General features: G+C 47.5%; 1 protein-coding gene across 1 annotated transcript in view; it reads left to right on the top strand.

Annotated features, from left to right (window-relative positions):
• The window catches only part of LOC142587536 (uncharacterized), a 35,426-nt gene extending 16,941 nt beyond the window's left edge, over window positions 1-18,485 (top strand). Inside the window, exons 4-7 of the mRNA XM_075698620.1 lie at window positions 4,409-4,511; window positions 10,812-10,987; window positions 14,347-14,715; window positions 17,063-18,485. Coding sequence (XP_075554735.1) covers window positions 4,409-4,511; window positions 10,812-10,987; window positions 14,347-14,715; window positions 17,063-17,131 — 717 coding nt within the window. The 3' untranslated portion in view covers window positions 17,132-18,485. The remainder of the gene's footprint in view (window positions 1-4,408; window positions 4,512-10,811; window positions 10,988-14,346; window positions 14,716-17,062) is intronic.
• The last annotated feature ends 2,871 nt before the right edge of the window (window positions 18,486-21,356 follow it).

The raw sequence follows: 21,356 nt of genomic DNA, 5'->3' as shown, positions 1-21,356 counted from the left end.
CTGGGATTTCTCGACGCTCCCAAAGTCCAATCCACCGCACGAATCCGCCAGCACCCTTTCATCCTGGTCCGCGCAAATCTACAGTATGGCGCGCCCCCGACAACAGTCCGTTGTGCTATCACTGCGGGGAGGCTGGTCACATGTATCGCGATTGCCAGTACCGACGGATTGGTCTGCGGGGATACCATCCGGACGCCCGTTGCCCGCGCTATGGCGAACGCCCGCACGAAATCGAGAAATACTTAGAAAGTAACCGGCTTCCTCCTGCCCAACAGCGAAGACAGTCACGGTCGCCTTCACCTCGTCGGTACGCGTCACCGAACCGTGCTCGACCCGCCTTTGATTCCGCTGGAGTCAACGGTGGAAGCCCGCGCCGGGGAAACTGAAAACGGCGACCTCCGGGGGTGAGGCCGCTGTCATGCGAACCGTCAAATATCCTCCGCCGACGCCATCCCCTCGTGACGTACCACTGACGCCTTCATTCGCAACTGCAAAAAAAACTTCTGCTGCTATTACTGCTTCAATCGACGGTTATCCAGTAACTGCACTTGTAGATACGGGAGCTGACTACTCGGTTATGAGTGCCTCACTGGCGACTCGGCTACGCAAGGTGCTGACAGCGTGGGACGGCCCACATCTGATTACGGCCGGAGGACACCTCGTGTCACCCATTGGACGATGCACCGCCAGACTTGCAATTTCTACTTCGACTTTCGTAGCGTCTTTCCTTGTGCTGCCCAAGTGTTCTCGGCTAGTTATACTGGGCATGGATTTTCTCCAGGAATATGGGGCGATCATTAACCTTCGTGACTTGTTCGTGACTTTTTCTAACTATGTTTCTTCGGATTCGAATGTGGCGGATGAACATCACCGCGCGGCTTTACGCGTGGTCGATGACTGCGTGACGTTACCGCCTCGAAGTAGCATCTTCGTCCTCGTTGAATGCCCTCAAGAACAACTAGGAATAGGCATCGCCGAAGGTAACCTCACCATATTGCTGGATCGCGAAGTCGGCGTCGCACGAGGTCTCGTAGAGCTCCAACATAGGCAAACCACGATTCTAGTTACGAACTTCAGTGGCGAATACAAACACTTTGCGAGGCATACCACCATGGCCTACTTTGAAACGGTGGCCGAGTCCAACGCCTGTGCTTCGGTAACGACAATCTCGATTCCGGAACCCAGCGATGTGGACTTGACCAGTCACATCAACGTCAACCCACAGCTCGACCAAGACGAGAAGGAGAGGCTCCTTACTCTGCTATCGTCATTTAGCGACTGTTTCGCCACCACGTCGAAGGTCAAACAGACTTCTTTAATCAAACACCGAATCATCACTGAACCGACCGTCCAACCTGTTCACCAACACGCTTATCGCGTGTCGCAAAGAGAACAGGATGCTATTCATCATCAAGTGAAACAAATGCTCGACGATGATGTCATTCAACCATCGACAAGTCCTTGGGCTTCGCCTGTTGTATTAGTTAAAAAGAAAGACGGTTCACTAAGATTCTGTGTCGATTATCGCAAACTGAACAAGGTCACGAAAAAAGACGTTTACCCACTTCCTCGAATTGACGACTCCTTGGATCGCCTGCGACATGCCCGTTACTTTTCTTCAATGGATCTACGTAGTGGGTACTGGCAAATTGAAGTTGACGAACGGGACCAGGAAAAAACGGCGTTTATAACACCCGACGGTCTATCAATTTAAGGTCCTCCCTTTTGGATTGTGTTCCGCTCCGGCCACATTTCAACGCATGATGGACACAGTTTTATCTGACCTCAAGTGGAACTCGTGTTTAGTCTACTTAGACAATGTAGTTGTTTTTTCCACCACGTTTGAACAACACATCCAGCGGCTTGAGGCGGTTCTTCAAGCTATCCGCACCGCCGGCCTCTCCCTGAAGCCCGAAAAATGTCACTTTGGCTACGAGGAGCTCAAATTTCTAGGTCATATTGTCAGCAGCACCGGTGTGCGCCCTGACCCTGACAAAGCCCTGGCAGTTGCTCTGTTCCCGATACCGAAGACAAAACACGATGTCCGCCGATTTTTAGGGCTTTGCGCGTATTACCGCCGTTTTGTACCCAATTTTTGTGACATTGCCGAACCTTTGCAACGACTCCTCAAGAACGACGTCACATTTGTTTGGGGCCCAGCACAATCTGACGCCTTCCACGACCTTCAGCGACGTCTACAGACACCACCGATCCTTGGTCACTTTGACACCGAGGCTGACACAGAAGTGCATACTGATGCTAGTAACGTTGGTATCGGAGCGACACTCGTTCAGTTTCAAGCTGGTGTTGGGCGCGTTATTGCGTATGCCAGCCGAACCTTGTCCGCTGCTGAAAAAAACTACTCAGCAACTGAAAAAGAATGTCTGGCGGTCACATGGGCTATCCAGAAGTTCCGCCCATACCTGTACGGACGCCCCTTCCGTGTCGTCAGCGACCACCACTCTCTCTGCTGGCTGGCGAATCTCAAAGATCCTTCAGGCCGTCTCGCAAGATGGAGCCTTCGGTTACAGGAATTTGATGTGACCATCGTCTATAAGTCTGGCCAGAAACACACTGACGCCGACTGTCTCTCCCGCGCCCCCGTCGAACCCGCACCACTAGATACTGACGACGATTCTGGTTTTCTTTGCACTCTTCCGTCTTTAAACCTTGCTCAACAGCAATGCCAAGATTCCGAGCTCCAGCACTTGATTGAATACCTTGAAGGACGCCGCCCACAACCCCCACAGCTGTTCGCGCGCCACATGTCCTCTTTCTGCCTACGTGGCGACATCCTATACAAGCGGAACTTTCACCCTACGGCAGCCGTTTTCCTGCTCGTTGTTCCCGCTACTCTCCGCGACGACGTTCTACGTGCATGCCATGACGAACCAACGTCCGGGCATCTTGGTTTCACGCGTACTCTCGCGAGGATCAAGCAGAAGTACTATTGGTGAAAACTCACAAAAACCGTGAAGCAGTACGTCAGAAGTTGTCGAGATTGCCAGCGCCGCAAAGTTCCACCACTAAAACCAGCCGGTCTGCTTCAGCCTGTCCGACCTCCTTGCTCACCTTTTGAACAAGTCGGGATGGATTTACTTGGCCCATTTCCCAAGTCTTCGGCTGATAACCGCTGGATCGTCGTCGCCACCGATTACCTCACTCGATACTGCGAAACGCGAGCTACTGCTTCAGATGTTGCTAACTTCTTTATCAAAAATATCGTCCTTCGACATGGTGCTCCCGCTGTCGTCATCACAGACCGTGGTACGGCCTTCACTGCCCAGTTGGTCCGAGACATTCTGCAGCTGAGCGGAACAACGCACCGTACGGCAACTGCGTATCACCCGCAGACTAACGGTTTAACAGAGCGTCTCAACAAAACGATTGCGGATATGCTTTCCATGTATGTTGCCACGGATCATAAAAATTGGGACGAACTGCTCCCGTATGTGACATTCGCGTACAACACTGCCTTACAAGAAACCACCGGGTTTCCTCCTTTTCGTCTGGTCTACGGACGCGACGTCACCACTATGCTCGACGTGATGCTCCTACCAACTTCGTCTCAACCTACCACAACCTATACAGACGCCTTTGTTCAGCGTGCCGAAGCGGCGCGGCACCTTGCGCGGCAACGAATTCTATCCCGACAAAGTCAAGATGCTCGTCGATACAACATATGCCATCGAGACGTCACATACAACCCGGGAGATCTTGTATGGGTTTGGACCCCTATACGTCAACGAGGCCGGTCAGAAAAATTATTGCGCCAATACTTTGGACCCTACCTAGTTTTGCGTCGTCTAAGTCCTGTCGACTACGAAGTTATTCCAGCCGACACTTCGCACCACTCCCGTAGACCACGTTCCTCTGACATTGTTCATGTTACCAGGATGAAGCCTTACCTTTCGCGCTGACTCTCATCCACAAACTTTGTGATGCGGCCCCTGTCGTCTCGTCCGTTGTCTTTCTCATTTCTTTTATTTTTCCTTGTGGCATTTAACATCTCCCCAACTTTATTTATTTATTTCTTCTTTTTTTTGGAGGGAGGGGTAATGGCACGCACTAGTTACGCTAGAGGTCGAGGAAGAAGTGTGCGTGGTAGCTGCTGCAAACACGAACTGTAAACGGCTGTTCGCTTAGAACTGACTGGCTGGCTTTTCCTCTCGTGACAATATTAGCGCTTGTAACCTGTGCCAGAAATTTGAAAAATCGAATAGTAAATTTAGGGTGCCAGTTGTATGCAAATTTCGCTTGTAGGTGTGGCTTTACAGCAGTGCCTGCCGCACTGCCATTTCGTTTTAACATGATCTGAGCTTATTACTAGCACTACAACAACTTCGCCGTGACTGTCTGCCATTGTCGTTGACCTTGCTCGTTTTATGCACGCGCGTTCTGTTTACAGCTGGCCACTTGCGGGGATGACTTTCGGGTGCTGCTCTGGGATGCAGCAGGCGCGGAAGACACAGCAATGGACTGTACGCGTGCCGAGGTGTTCACACTTAAAGGTATGTTGCAGTTGTTGCATCCTGTGGCTTGTGCGCGTAGGCAGGCTCTTGCCGCACTGTCTTTCGAAACTGTCCTGCTGTTGACCGTTGACGTCCTGCTGTTGACGTGTTGACACTCGGGAGACCATTGGTCAGCGTACTCACTCACAAGTACACAGATGCATGCTCACTCCACGTTCATTTCACAGGCATCTGATAGAACACTTCAATGTACAGTGGTAACCCGGTTATACGTCCCCCGGTTTCGCGACCACCCGGGTTTTACGATGAAGTAGCGCAGTCCCGGCTAAGTTCCCATAAAAGCAATGCATTAAGTACCTTGGTTATCAGACACGATGTTACGCCTAAGCCACATTATACGGTGACCCACGCAAAGTGTGGGATCAAGCGGCGAGCGAGAGTGCCGTGGGCCACTTTTCTCGTACCGTATCTTCTCCTTTGGTAGGGGCGCATGTAGAGCGCTTGACCCCGCTCAAATGGTTTGCTCCTGCCTCGTCTGAGTGTTTTTCTCTTCCCTCTGCAGCAGCCGCCTGTGCCGAAATAGTCTACACTCGTTACAACGGACCATATTTCAACCTTAGTTTGCTCTGCCTAAACCGCAAAAATTGAAAAGTAAGGCAGTAATGGACTTGAAACATGCATTAGATAACTCCTCTTTGCAGTAAAAATACATGTGTACCATTTTCAAACCAAAAGTTAACTCTGCATTGGAACCGCCAGACCTGCCGTTCAGGTCGCTGGTCGCTTCATCCACATCATGGTTCCACCATAGAATAAACAACCAACGGGGCAGCCGCGATAAGTCGGCGCAGCGAAACTGAATGTGCGCTCCGAACAGCGATCTCTGATCGTGCCCCCGCTCGTCCTCTCCGCTTCCAGCTGTCTGTCGTTATCGCAAGCATCACGTTGAAGTGCGCACCCGTTTCAACAAGCATGCTGTGTGCGTCTCTTTCCTCAAGCGGCCTGCTCGTTGGCACGTCGAAGTTTATTGGTGTCTGGTAAGTGTTTACGTTTTGTGAGCCGATAAACTCTACGTCCTGCAGCAGGCGTATGACTGGACTTAAGGCCCATCATACACATCGAAACCCAAGGCTGGCAGAAAAGCGGGCCACAGACACGCGAATTCGACAGTATGCCAACCAAGTGCCGGCCACCCCTTCGTCAACTCTCCCCTGCGCCACACCCGGCCACGCATTCCGCACGCTCTCTCCTATTACGTCAGCATAAAGGAAGTAAACTGCGTATGTTACAGAGAGCCAGTTGCGTTTTTTTCCACTCTCACATCTACGAGGTGCCTTTGCGCCGGCGCTGGCGGAAAGGATGCGTTAAGCATTAAGTGCGCTTGCTTTAAACACATGTGCGATAGTCGAAAGATTGTAATCTCTCCGAAAAATGACAGCACAGCTGTTCGATTGTGGGACTGCACAGTAGCAAAGTTGGGGTGCGTTCATTATGCCGCCTTTTTTGAGACTAATCTGGGGGTGCGTTCATTACGCAAATGTGTTCATTACACCAGTAAATAGGGTAGTTTGTAGTTTACATTGAAGTTCCTCGTAGATCTGTCGCACTAATAGCGTTTTTTGTAGGCATAAGTTTTGTTGTTCGGATATTACGATAATTTTTCGCGGCGAGCACCAGCGACCGCACTGGAATATACAATGAGTCGTGTTTAAATAGTTCGCACATTTGACCCGTAGATCAGAATTCGACAATCGTGCTCGCTGCTACCGTTATGCCCCGAGTGTTGCTTGTCTTTCTTGGCACTAGTAAAGAAAGATTCGTGACTTGCTGTTTTGGCACTGATTGCTTCTTTACCGTAACTACAACGTGACAGTGCTTCCCAGCCTTGTCAATTTTGGTGGTGGGTCTGGATTCGAGGTGAATACGTTGGGTTTCTTGTTGCTACTGTGCTATCTGTCTGTGCATTTGGGCCCTCCAAATCCCTGCCTGCCTGTCAACTGCAACTGACTTACCCTTTTGCAGTACACAGCTGACCTCGAGTTTCTCGGCCTCTCGATACCGTCGGCTTTCGGTCCCTGCTTGCTGCTTTTTCGCCAATGCTGTGTTACCCATGCAGTCTTTCTTTTTTTTTTTTAATCTGTGCAACCTTTGACACTTGTTGCAACCTCTTGCATGCCCCTGCACACCCCCGACAAGGTCACTGTTACCGACGGTTTCTGCACACCTTTGCCTCATGACTGCAGCGCGACACCCAGCGGTGCTCTTGCGCAATGCCATGTCTGCTGCTTGCGAAGCTGTGAAGGAATGGATATAGCGGTATGCATCACTTTGCGGTCTTCTGTCTAGACAGCAACTTGCATGTTTTGAGTATTGCTTTCTGTACGCTTTCATTCCCTGGCACAATCTGCCATCAGTGTCTGGGTGACCACCTATGCTTGGCATAAGAAATGAGGAGTTCTCTTTTTTTTTTTTTTTGCAGAGTCACTTGTCACGTTTCTCAATAGTGTCCCCTTTTTCATCTGTAGCGTTCTGATCCACAGAGTGTTGCTTTGATTTTACGTTCTTTCCTTTGAGCATTTATTTGCATGTGCGCTAATTTAGGTGTGTGACTCTCAGCAGTAACAAATATGTGGGCAAATATGTAGCGCATTGTCTCCTGAATTGGCAACACTGTGGTGGCAGGTACTCCCACTTATACATTGAGTGTACGAAGAAATGCCGCAGATTTCTTGTGGGCCACCTGTGTCAGTTTTATACAGTAACGTGATCGAGCATGCCCTAGGGGGTGGGTGGGAGGGCCAGGCGAATGCACGTCTTCTCTAGCTCTGTTTGCACTGTCTTTTCCCGCGCCAGTGCCTTGAAGCGCGCAGCATTCCTATGGTGCACGGTCTCTGTTGGTGCAAGGTTCAACCAGGTTGACGGGACCAATCCAAACAGCTAACGAAATGCAGACAGATGGAACAACAAAAGCACCGCGTATGGAATGCATGAATGCACGTATGAAGATAGGGCCGATTGGCCACCGAAAGGCACACAGATCGTAGCGCACACACGGGTTCAGCGTTCACGCACGCGGATTTGAGCATTTCGGAGCTTTCTGCCAGCACGTGGGCTTAAGCACACGGGCGAATTGACACGCGTATGCATGGTAGTTGCCGACTGGTCGCGTGCAGACACAAACGTCACTTCAACAGCCACCAGTGTAGCCCCGTATGTGTGATCTTTCAACGGGTCACTAATGAGCCACACCCAAGAAACCTGTTAGCGACAAGCTTTCCACTTTGGCCGAATATTCCATTGGCCTGCGGCGAATTTTCATCACGGCCACCCTGTCCAGTTCATTTGGCTTCGACACAAATCTATACCAGTCACACAACACCCAGAAAGTTGACAAAGCAATGAAAGTGAGTGTATAGGATGATTGTTCATAGCCACCATCTTTGCAAAACAGCGCACAGTGGCCCCTCGTCTCAACACCATTCGTAAGCACTCACATCTGTTCTCGTTGCTTCGATCAAACTGTCACAACACTAGCTTTGCATTTACATAGCGAGCTCGAAAATGTTGTGTTCCTAGTGTGCTGACCACCCAACTGCAGATGCCATTTACATGGACGGCAGATGTACATAGAGGGAGGGCATAGTGCAGGCGGTCTTGCCGTGGGCCTGCTGGTTTGAGAACCTGCAACAGGCAGCAAATGATGCCAAACCCAACAGTGAAAAGGCGCTTTACTGTCTGCGCCGATCATGGCCAACAAGTGCTACACCGATGGCCGCGTGGAGCGGTGTAGAGTCACTCGATGCGCGATCTGCGCTTTCACCCATCTCACAGATTGGCCTCTAGGAAGTCACAATAACCCACAGAAGCCACCTGCTGTAAAGATTGAAAACCCTTCTGTATTCTGGAAGAAAAGTGGAAAGCAACACTTGCTACGCACTACAAGATTGCCATTAAAAAAATTGTGCTGGAGAATGGCCGCCACAGCAGCATAATTGGTAAAAGCATCACGTGCGTGATGTGGATTCGGTTTTTACCTGCAGCAAGTTACCTTTTTGCCCACTTTTATTGCACTCAAATCGCACAGGATGATCAGCACTATGGGGCAGCAGGCATTGCATTTCAGTGAAGCAGTGCCATTTTATATTCGGTAGGAAAAACCGGACAAGTTGTTTGCTCTGCCACTCAGTTACCTACGAAACTTTCGAAATGCTGCTAGGTGTCGCCAGGGTCCTTGAATACTTTTCATCTGGTCACGAAACTTCTGTGCAACGCTAGGGGAGAGCTTCATGTAGCGCCCGCTTTGGACACACCGCAGCGCTGGCACAAACAGAAGGCAAACTGGAGCAGACGGCGAACAGGTGCCACAGGCGTTCTGTGGGTACGCTTGCTATTGCGCAAGGGTCGACTGCCTGTACCTGCGTGAATGAATGAATGAATGAATGAATGAGTGCGACTACTGTCGACACAACTTGCACATCACTGCCCTGTTTCTGTACAGTGTTCAGAAACTTAGATGCAAGCAGTTTCAAAGCAACTACAGTGCCTTGTTTCATTTCCAACTGCAACTGCGTTTGCAACGACGACTTAATTCACAATTCAAATTGTACGGTTTGACTACTCTATCGTTAGGAACTGACTATACAGCAGGTTCACATTGCACTTTTATGTAATTGCGTGTAAAAAATCTTGCATTTCAAACTAGCAAAGTAACGAACTGATTAACTAACCAAACAAACAGGTAATTACTAAACTAATTATCAAACCAATAACTAACCTAACTTACTAATCTGCACTAACTAGCTAAACTCAATAACAATGTAACAAACTACAATAACAAAACTAAATAATGTAACTAACAAATCTAATTAACTAATCAAACAAACTTAACCGACTGATTAACTAAGGTATCTAACTGAAATAACAAAATTACTTAGCTAACTATAATAACTAAGCAAATATAGTGAACGTATTAAGTAATCAACTAATAAGTAACACTGAACTAGCTAACCAAATATAACTGACTTATCCCAATAACTAGACAAAGTTGAAATAAGAACAGCCGACCGATACAGTTTGCGCAAGGAAGGCTACTACTAGGCAGGAGGAAGGCGACGTCAATCATAAAATGGTGCTGTGTATAATTTAAACGGAAACGCATCACACATAAAATTATTTAACCAAAAGTTCCCGTCACATGTTCACTCTACAAGCATGCTGAAATAAATGTGGGAGAGGTGCCTTTCCTCATGAAAGATTTGCAGGATTGCACAGCCCAGCCATCTGGCATGGCAGATTGTTTACTTTCTATTTACGCCGCCGCCTCTGGTGCTACCTTCCGTCCCTGTATGAAATTTTCGGGGAAGTTTCATGACCACATGAAAAGTATCGAACGACCCTGGTATCGCCTTTGCACGCTGCCATGCGAAAGTTGGAATTTTTTTTCACCACTTGTGAAACAAGAAAGAACCTTGTAGTGCATATTTTAGGTAACATTTACTGCGGCGTTGCACGTTTTCAACAGCAGTGCTCATCAAGAGATGCAAATTTGCAATTGGCAGTGAGTGCGTACTACTACTGGTCAGCTTATTGTTAGTGTTGCTACAAGCTACCCACGGACAGCTGATACATCCTGAGTCACACATTTAATCTCAGCAGTCTCCTATGATTTTGTATGTCCACTGTTTGCAATTATTTCCAATCAACTTGGAATCTTTGATTCACGGCATACATTCATATTGCTTACTGTGCAAGGCAGAAACAAAACCTCTGCCCCCCACTCACTTCTCTTTTGTGCTCGCTTCGAACTCATTCACACCGACAAATCCGGAAGGTTGTGTGACCAAGTTGGTTCCGAATGGTTGCTTTTGTTGAGAAGGGGCGGTTTTGTGTCAGTCGCTCACTTCTCAATGGTTAAGTAATCCAATTCAAATGACTAAGCTGCTGTACCAATCAGTGGCGCAGCAGCAGGATGTCTGTGTGCCCCGACGCTTAACGTCGCAGTGGCGGTTCGAGCAGACGTGAACGGCACCATTTACGGGATATCTTGGTGTGACGACGGACAGGTCACGTTAGCCAGCGTGAACGTCTGGCTCCATGAGTGGAACTTTGGTTGCCGGCTGCAGTTCGCTGCGCGACCTTTGTCATTCGCCAGTCAGAATGTGCCTTTGGTTTTCAGTTCAAGCTTGGTATTCATCTCTGTTGTCCTGTCTACTTCTGTCTTCCTGTATTAGTGCGATTTACCATTCCATTTGGGCTTGATAATTTTTTTTAAGAAGTAACTGTTCACGCACTCCTAGATTAATGCAGCTTGAAGCTCTACGAGCCAAATCTGTCTTGCAGAGGGCACAGAGCCACCCGTCAGCGCATCACCCAGTTCGTCCCGGCTTGTACCTCCACACCCTTCCACGCGCAGTCTTCGGACACCGACAAGGAGGAAGTCGTCGATGGCTGACTGGCTCACACCGCCCACCAAGCGCAGGCTAACTGGTGCTGCCAGCACGACACCGAGAGCTTGGGTAAGTACCGTTCGAGAAAGTTCAGTGGTCGTTGGCTCAAAACATCTTATTTGTGTGTAAATTTACTGGCCATCTGCAGAGGTGAAAGCTAAAGGTGTGCATAGTTGAATTGAATGGTGAATTTTCGAATACTTTGGTCGCGAATCAATTACCCACTATTTGGTTTTTCAAATACAGTACACTTCCGTTAATTGGATTTTACGGTTTATACGATCCCGACCTAAAGTCTCGGCCAGCGCCTATAGACCGTTTCATCGGGCAGGGAGGATAGGGCTCGCAGAGAGCCTTTCCTCCTCTCTGGCTTGGGCGATCCGGCGCGGCGCTACTTGAAAATATTTTTGCCGCATGCTGCGGAACGATTTCAAGATGTTTTAGATCTTACTTTGTGAAAGTTACGCCATGTTCGTTCATATAAGGTCGTCAGGGAAGCCTTTCGGTGCATCGGTAACTACTGTAGGCAGAAATATGTCTTGGGGGCGCAAAAATGTGACTCGCATAATCAGCCGTGGTGTACGCGCATGATCAGTCGCGGTGCGTGTATGTGTTGTTTACTATTTTGCTTGTATCGATTTTAATTCAACAATCAAAACCGTCGTCTCTGTATTACCAGCATTAAATAGTAAATCAGCTCACTGTCTGATCGATTGGCGTAGGGAGTAAAACATAAAACATAAGAGCGCATGCTCGTGCACGGCCAACCTGCAACCACGAAACATCTGAGCGGCAGGCGCTATCAAATATTTGTGATACACTGGCATCGTTCTCGCGCATTTCAAGTCTAGTATGCTTGAAATTACCATATGTCTATGCTAGCCTTGCTTCATGAGGCCCATGGCGCTGCTCAACAAAGCAATCACTGCGGTTGGTGAGCCAGCACGATACATATATAAGCTGTGTGCTTTTCGGCATTGCCTTTTCGGCCTGTATATAGCCATAATATATGAGAGGGTTCGCATAAACAGAATGCGATGGCTATTTTTGAGCGCCAAATTTCCGTAATACGTGTGAGTGCGTCGTAGAGAACTGAACGAACACAACCGAAAAGAAAATTCGGTTATCATCCTCTTTCTCTAAAAAGCAAGAGAAAACTGGCTAAAGCCGCACAACGTTTATAAATATATAACCACTGATGCCGTATGGTTGGACCATGCGCTATATAAAACAAAGATATCTGTAATCCAGCACCTACTACTGCTTAGGACGCCCGCGCAGTTCGTAAACGGTCGCTTTGCTGGACAAGCTTAATTCAGACTGTAAGGTATGCTGCTATTACTAGGCAAAACTATTTTATTCATGGGTGGAAACTTCGTCCATCCAACCAAGTAGTCACGCAATGTAACCTGCAGCGAACAGTTTGAACGCTTGTCAAAGTATAACGGCACAGTTCCTATCGTAGCAGAACGGTACCCACGCTGTTACGATCGTCGCGTATGTTTCATGGCTCCTAAACCGCAGCTTAGAAATAGAAAATAATACTGCAGTAGGTCACATTAGTGATTGGAATATTCAGAAATACATAATTGATCTCCGAGGCTGATTGCAGGCTCAAATATGCGCGCACACATCGCGCTGCGTGTTCCGTCCTCCTCAACGCAAGCAGAAATTCCGGCCGTGACGCCTTAAACCACTTCAACACGTCACACAGAACCGTTTACCACGTAGAAGACGCACGTCATACTAAACAGACCGCACGACCGTGAAAACAAATGCCAGAACCTACCGCCGAGCGTATACCTGCCATGCCAAAGACCGCTTTCACCCAAGCCAGTATGGCGCTGCTCATAGGCGGCACCACTGCGTTCACAATATGGCGGCGCCTACGAAAAAACGGTCTATACATCTCTGTCGGCCTAAACTCATTGTTTCAACCTTAATATTTACCTTTGCCAAGTGATTGAAACTTCATTCGTCAACACGCATGCACCTGATCCCAAAGGTAACCCCTTTAGCGACAACATTTGTCTTGTCATAGCTCAGGGCACAGAGAACATGTCGAACACATGCCAAACGTGCTCATCGCATGTTTGGCCTGCCAGGGGCAGATTTTCAAGCAAGAATGGTAGCTCGCAATGAAGTACGGTGGACTTCCGTTAATTCGACCCTGACAAGATCGGTGAAATTGATTTAATTATTTGGCTGGCGAATTAAACAAGTTAATCGTTTTTAGCGCAAAGAAATGCATAACACGAAAGAAGGCACACAGGACACAGCCTTCTTTCATGTTGTTCATTTCTTTGCTCTGAAAACTAATATAGCATGCGATACCAACTAGCCCACCAGTCTGTTTTGTTGAATTAAACAAGATGGGGAAAAAAAAAATGCCAGGACACGCTGCTAATTCATTTGGCTGTATTTGCCCAAGTCTAACATGCCCCCGAATCAAGCACACACCCGCTTTCAATGTATCCAAAGCAGAAAAACTATTTTACTGTTGAATCTTCTAAACAAAGAAGTCTAACGTGCTCCCGATTTTTTTTAGAATGGCACCCGGATTCCTAAAGTCAGCTTTGCCGCACTTTTCTACATCAGCTACGCTGCAATACAGCCGTGTTGTGTGGTAAATTGTGTGAGCACCGTGAGGGTGGTTTTGGTTCCGTATACGATTGCACCACGTGGGCAATTTTTGGTCAAATTTTCTTATAGAATGAAAGGGTGACGTTAGAATCTGGTAAACACCACAATCAGACATTGTGAGGTACTGCTGTTGCTTGAAAATCTTCCTGGGTGGGCCGAAAATAGGCATTTCCAACTGGAGATGACATCTGTTCAAGGCATTCACTCTCCCCTTAGCTCTGGTAAAGAGGCTGTTATTGGTGTCACAATAGGGGTCAGGTGCGGGATTGCTGACTGGTCAAGCTTAAATTATCTGGTGAATGCCAATCTTAGGATCGAAGTAAGAAATGTTTAGGCCCATAGAAATGCGGGGGCGCTGGCTGAGACCTTTGGTCAAGATCGAAATAACTGAAAAATCTAATTAACGAAAGCCTCCTGTATCGCAGCACTTACTCAATTCTAACATGTCTTTTTTTTTTTTTTTTTTTTCGGTGCATGGTCTCTGTCAGCACAAAATTCATCGATCCAGGTCAACAGAACCATCGAACCACGACTTTAATAAATATTCAGTTGAAGACTGTGCTCGCGTTTTCCCTACCTTTTCTTTGTTTCCCTCTTTTCGTGCTGTGTGCTACGTGTTATTCCCATGTTGGTGCTGTCATTGCACCTGATACATCTCTACAAACCGTACCATGCTATAAGAGCGAATGATACACACTTAATCTGTCTTGCAGGGCTCTTTTTTAATTTCTGCTCTGCAAATAGATAACCGTGATCACCAACTCTTATGCACACAATTTTTGCAGGGGCACGGTCCACGCGTGGAGTGCGATGCAGTGTCGTCGGATGTTGACTCGCTGCCACGCCGGTCTCCTCCTTCTGCCGATGTCGTGCTCTCCCCGAGGAAGAAGGTCGACAACACCTTTAACCTACCTCAGCGGCGCTTGCTTCCCCACCTCAACGCCCTCGATAATGGCGCAGAGAAAGACGCCGGCGCGCCGGACTCGACAGCGTGCGACCTGGAAAACTGGCCACATCAGGCGCTAGAAACGCCGCCACGGCCCGCAGCGTCCTCAGAGATGAAGTTGTCTGCCCCGAGCGCATCGCGCAGCCGCAAGCAGCACAAGGTCATGACAAGGCTCTTCAAGAGACAGACGCTCTCCGCTGTTGACAAGGTATGTGTTGAGATAGTGGTACAGGAAGGTTAAACTGCGGTCAAATATTCAGTGTTGTTTATTATTTCTTTTCTGATGAATTACCTGTTGCTGACAAAGCGCGCCACTATTTGGCCTTGTCTCCCCTTGCAGCAGAAATTTCGTTGGGGGTAGTTCGTCCTTGGAAAGTCATACCTGCGCAGGTACAGTCGACTCTGGGTAATACAAACTTGCCTACTCATTCGAAATTCCAGTTAACTCGCGCAAACCCCAAAGTTGTTGATGGCGCATTACATTTCCTGTACATTTTTAAATGGTTCATGTTCTACAAGATCTTTGGTTATTTCAAACTTTTTGCACCCTGTTCGGGTGCTACATTGCTGATTGAGGCAAGTATAAGGTATGCATAGTAAGAGCTCACGGATGTTTTATATTCACTGTTATGTGCATCAGTGGGCTCCAGTACAAGCAGGTGTGGGCAAACCAAACAGGCTATGCATTCATAGCTATGATATCTAACAAGTGTGATCACGTAAACCCTGGCAGTATTCACTCAGGTACCTGCGTAAATTGTTTTCCGCGTAATACCTTCGTTGTATTCAATATTCATTATAAGCATATGCGTTGAGAAAAAGTTGGAAGGTGGTTCAGCCTCTAGTTGATGTTGATCAAAGACAATGTCTTCCTGAGAATATGATGGAGTATCGCACCCCACCCCTTGTGTGAGGGAAGTTGGAGGAGCACCAGACTGCTTAAACTGTCTTACACCGCACTACTTTCATGATCGACCCACATTTTTAGACAGCACCATCTTCAGGATTGCCCATGATAAAAGCTACAAACCCAGATTCCTGATGTGAAAAAGTGGAGGTAATTTGCTAAGGAAGACATTGTCTTAAAAAGAAATGCCATTGGGTGTATGCAAAAGAAACACTATAGTTTGGTGCCTTCAGTGGTCCAGCAATAGCCTTCCTGTCAATTTTCATTGGCAGTCGGTGGCATGCCATGCTGATATGCAACTGTTCAGTCTGTATTATCGCAGTCTTACAAATGTTTGCAACCTTTGGGGCTCACGTTCTCCCTAAAAAATAGTCATCTATCTTTTGTGCATTTCTATTTTTTTTCTAACGCTGCACGCCCAGCACAAAGAGAAGGTAGTCTGCAGGGAAGGGTTGTTCTTTATGGGGACGTGGTTCCGTAGCGAAAATGAAGCCAAACCACGCTTAAGTACCCTTTGGACAAAGTTGACCTTGCTTTCGAAGTACTCAGCGAGGCTTCATAGCTCCAGGTCTGCTCACTACTGTTCACCAAAGTTGTCGGCGCTTATTGTCCTCAGAAAGGCGTCCTTGTCTTAGTCGTCTTGTCGTAGCGGGTCGATGGGGACGCGAGACAGGCAGCGGGCATCAGAGTCCTTGTGTCTGAACTTGCAGACCAGGGTGACATCAAATTCTTGCAATCTAAGGTTCCACTGTGTCAGGCGCCCTGAAGGGTCCTTCAAATTTGCCAGCCAACGCAATGTGCGTTGGCCGCTGATGATTTTGAAGGGCTTACTATATGGGTAAGGTCAAAACAATGCAGTAGCTGAAATGATGGCATGTCATTCTTTTTCAGTCATAGCATAACTAGCTTCCGCTTTCAATAGTGAGCTGCTAGCATAAGCTATGACCCTTTCAAGCCTGTCGTTCCTCTGGACTAGCATGGCACAAAGGCCAACACTGCTTGCGTCGGTATGGATTTCAGTGTCAGCATTTTTTTTTCAAAGTGGGCAAGTACTGGTGGTGACTGCAGGCGTCATTTAAGCTCTTGGAATGCTTTGTCTTGGGGCATTTGCCACTTGAATTCTATGTATGATTTTGTGAGATGGGTCAATGCCTCGCCGATCCGAGAAAAGTCCTTAGCTCCTTCGCTCCACCTATAGCACCTTAGCTCCACCTATAATAGGCACAGAGGCCAAGAAATCTGCACACTGCTTTCTTGTGGACGGACTGCAGAAATTTCTCTATCGCAGCCGTTTTCTGTGGGTCAGGACGAACTCCGAACTTGTTGGTGTTGTGGCCCAGGAACATGAGCTCTTTGTACGCAAAGTTTTCTACTTCAGGGTGAGCCAGACACTCGGGTTCTACTGTATACTGCAGCCTATATTGCCTCAGATCTAGCATCTTCAGTTTCATTATGGCAGTAGAATATCTCCAGAAATAAAATGTGGCCATCTATAGTTTATATTTATGTATGTCATTGTGTACAATAATTAGTTATATTCATGTTTCTGTATCAATTGTTAAACAGTACAAAAGTGTGTGCATGTTCCCAGATGTGAAAAAAAATATTAAGCTAGCTTGTGCAATCTTCCGTTCTTGTTAATGTGCAGGGAAAGAGCAAGGCAAAGAGGGTGCTGCTGAACACACAACAGCAAATAACATCTTTCTTCAAGCGTTGACGACGGAGCAACGTCTCGCTCACATCATCGCTGCTCATGCCGGTTTTCCCTGCTGGCTAGCCATTCACTGCCGCTGTTGCAAACAGGTCAACAGAAGTAACCTCCTCACTACTGGAGTAGACCGACAACTGTATGCTCGACAAGCCTCCCTGCATTTTTAGTGTCGGGCCAAATGGAGTGCCAACTTTACCTAGTGAACAAAATGAAAAGTGTAGTACTTTGTTGCATTGTTTTTACTCCTTGTGTTTTTATAATGAACTTTTATGTGACATGTGTATGGCAGCACCAGCCAACGACAACGAATTCTTTGAGCTAAAGACTTTGTTTTTGACGATACGAAAAAGAAAAGCAAAGAGGCTTCGTGTCCTAATGTTTTTATTGCGATTTTAAGATCTCACGTTGCGATATATAACGTGGGTGCTCTGGTATGGCATTTAGAGTATTGTTTTCTTGACCTTCCCTTTCTAATAGTGCTATAGGTACAATTGCTGTGTATTCTTGTATAAGAGTTGCTTTTCTTTTTTTTTAATATGCTGGCTCGGATGTGCCACATGTAAGGTTGCACGATGAAAAATCTGCTGGGCTTTTCAAACATGTGAACAGTGTGTTTCAGTTGATAGTAGCTGCGTACATATTGGGTGGCATCGATGTTTAGGGGCGCCGCCCTTGCACATGAGTACATAGACTCTGGCATTGGGTGTTCATTGTGCAATGTTGGTAACTGTACAGTCAACGACCGATTTTTCGGACCCTCTACGGAATGTAAAAACGTCCGAAAATTCAGGCAGTCCGAAAAAATGAATGCATGCAAAAAAACGCACCCTTTTTATTTTTTTCTCAGATCTAGAGGTAAAGGGCCAAGTAACAGGCTTCCGAAACCCTGCCACAGCATCAGTGAAGTGGCTATAAAAAGAGGCGTTCAAAAACTCTGTATGCAGCCGACTGCCGGTTTATTATGTACATGTGCATCGTTGGGCAGCCGGTGTTATTGCTGCAGTGGCTTGAAGAACTTGTTGATTGTTGTTTTGACGGCGTTCCGGTTGCATGCGATCATATTCGCCTCGATCTGAGCAAGGGTCATGTCAGCACAGTACACCAATGAAAGAGTCAACAGTGCTCGCGTCAACTCGGCGCCTGTAGGTGGCGCAGGCATTGGCTCCTCATTTTCAACATCGGAGTCTTCTGAATCCCCCACAACCCGACGGACTATTTCCTCGTCAGTCAGTTCTGCGCGGAAGTCGAGCTCGATGTCAGCGTCAACAAACTGGGGACGTATTCTGAAACGTTCGCCGCCGCGAAAGTTTCGCCCTGGCCACGCCTCCGCCGTTGCGGCGCGCGCTGAATGGCTGCTTTGACAAAACCGGAAATTCACTTGCGCCACCTGAATTTCCGGTTTTGTCAAAGCAGCCATTCAGAACGCGCCGCAACGGCGGAGGCGTGGCCAAGGCGAAACTTTCGCGGTGGCGAACGTTTCAGAATACGTCCCCTGTTCAAAAGTTATTTCCGTGGGTATGGAAACCCCAGCAGAGTGGAGGTCGTTGATCACGTCGTCCGACTGTACTGCTTTCCGCGCTTCGATGCCATCGGCGAGGACGACGAAGACGGAGTGGGCGCCATCAAAGGCAAGCGAAATCCTGATGTTGCGAACAGTGGAGTTCGCTGACGAGCGTCGAAGTACCTAGGCCTAGCGTCGCAGAGCACACTTGACACAATAGACAACCACACACCACGCTAGCCAAAACATGGCCTGCGCAAACAAACAAACAAAATGGCGCCGCTCCGGAAACTCCGCCGGAGGCGGAAGTGCGGCGATGAACATAGCCAGCGTGGCCAGACCAAATCGGTGTGTGACGACTAGATTCGGCTAGTTGTGGTTCAAAGCGGTGATATGCTTCGGCTGCAAGTGGATTTCCTTCTCAAGGGCGCTGCGCGAGGAGCCAAAAGACCTTCTGTCCGTCAAAAAGTCCGGAAAATTGGACGGCGGGGGGTTCGAGCGTCCGAAACTTCAGATGTCCTATACATTGATTCTATGGGGCTCGTGGCGGTGCCGCGAAGACGTCCGAAATATCAGGCATGTCCGAAATTTTGGGCGTCCGAAAATTCAGTCGTTGGCTGTATTATGTTGGACTGGATCAAAGAGCTCGTTCACAGGGTCATGACCCATGTTTTGACATATCAAGGTTTGTCTTAAAATGCTTAAATGTTCTAAAATGGATACCACTGTATTTTTTTGCCTTAAACTTTGTTAAAACCACAGCTGGTTAAGCAAGTGACCTTACAACGTACTAATGCCTAAGTACTGGTAATGTAGTTTTTCAGCAATAGTTTTCACATCTCCCATTTATTTCCACGGCACCTGCGTTATGTGGAGTTCGATTTATCAGTTATGGATGTAACCTTTGTCCTATGTAAACAAATATTTTGCCATCTTGCAGCTTCACAGTGTTCTGAAATTCATTATAATCAAATCTGACTGTATGTGTACGTTTGCTGGCGTTGGATGGCAAAGTGGACTGATAAGATTTCCCTCGTTTGGGAGGGTTTGACTAATGGTCTTTCACCATATTGGTCTGCATTACTGTAAATGTCATACAAGTGAAGTTGTGTCAACACTGTCCTACAAAATAGTGTCTTATTCACCTATCAGTTTTAAACATTGCATTCTTTTCTGTGCTCATGTCATTCATTTTGCGGCTGCACTAGTAAACAAGTTTTGCTTGTGCAGTAACATTTGTTCCACTGATGTTTTCATTACTGCATGTGACAATAAACATGAAGAATCTGCTTTTGTCTGCATCCATTTCTGTGCCAGAAAATGGGCCCTGTGAACTTCCATGTCATTGGGAACGTGTCTTGCTTTGTGTTCACTGCTCATTGCAAAATTTGTCACCTACTGTAGTCCACATCTGTCGCCCCTGCATCATCTGGTTCACGTGCTTTCGAGAAGCCCTTCCCCCAGAGTGAAACACCTGCAAAACCAGATAAAGTGCTGTATATCTCCCACTTTCATATTTATTCAGTGCAACATAGAGGAGCAGCACAGCCTATCTTAAATGCCATGCTGTAATGTAAGGATGCAGCGATGGCGTAGAGGAAGAGCATCTGCCTTGCATGAAAGAGGACAGTTGTTCAAATCCCGGTGCCGCACAATTTTCCACTGGACTAAAAAAATAAAATCCTCGTGTTGCTAAAACTGCATAAACAGGCCTTGAGTGCGGCCTGATCCCGGTGACCAGAACTGGTAAAGTACTCCCTCACCAGAGCAGGATTGGCCACCCTGGTGCAATACTTGGCCACAACCTCCTATAGGAACACAATCAAACCCCGACCCTCAGTCCCCAGCAGCTGCGAAGGAACGGACCACGGCAGCGGTCCGACATGTGACGCAGCAGAGGGGGCTAAGAATCTCTGGATCCAGACAGGCCGCCATTTGAATCTGAACCTGGCAATGTTTTAACGCTAGGATGTTATCTAGTAATCCGAGTCTGGCAGTGCTATTGGAGGAATTCGCAGGCATTAAATGGGATATAATAGGGCTCGGTGAGGTTAGGATAAATGAAGCATATACAGTGCTAAAAAGAGGACACGTCCTGTGCTACCGGGGCTTAGCGGAGAGATCAGAACTATGAGTCTGATTCCTGCTTAATAAGGATATAGCTGGTAACAGGAATTATATAGCACTAACGAGAGGGTGGCAGGTCTTGTGAAACTTAATAAGTGGTACAAATTGAAAGTCGTACTGGTCTACGCGCCTACATCTAGTCATTAAGACCAGCTAGTCGAAAGCTTCTATGAAGACGTGGAATCGGAAATGGGTAAAGCCAAAACAAAATGCATTATACTGATGGGCGACTTCCATGCCAGGGTAGGCAAGAAGCAGGCTGGAGACAAGTCAGTGGGGGAATATGGCATAGGTTATAGGAATAGCAGGGGAGAGTTATTAGTAGAGTTTGTAGAACATAATAATATGCGGATAATGAATAGCTTTTTCCGCAAGCGGGATAGCCGAAAGTGGACGTGGAGGAGCCCGAATGGCGAGATTAGAAATGAAATGGACTTCATACTCTGCGCTAACCCTGGCATCACACAAGATGTGGATGTGCTCGTCAAGGTGCGCTGCAGTGACCATAGGATGGTAAGATCTCAAATTAGCCTAGACTTGAGGAGGGAACGGAAGAAGCTGGTACATAAGAAGCCGATCAATTAGCGGTAAGAGGGAAAATCA

This window comes from Dermacentor variabilis, chromosome 7 (assembly GCF_050947875.1).
Source record: "Dermacentor variabilis isolate Ectoservices chromosome 7, ASM5094787v1, whole genome shotgun sequence".
Lineage (NCBI taxonomy): Eukaryota > Metazoa > Arthropoda > Arachnida > Ixodida > Ixodidae > Dermacentor > Dermacentor variabilis.
Note: the sequence above shows the minus strand (reverse complement) of the source record. Positions and strands in the feature narration are given on the sequence as shown.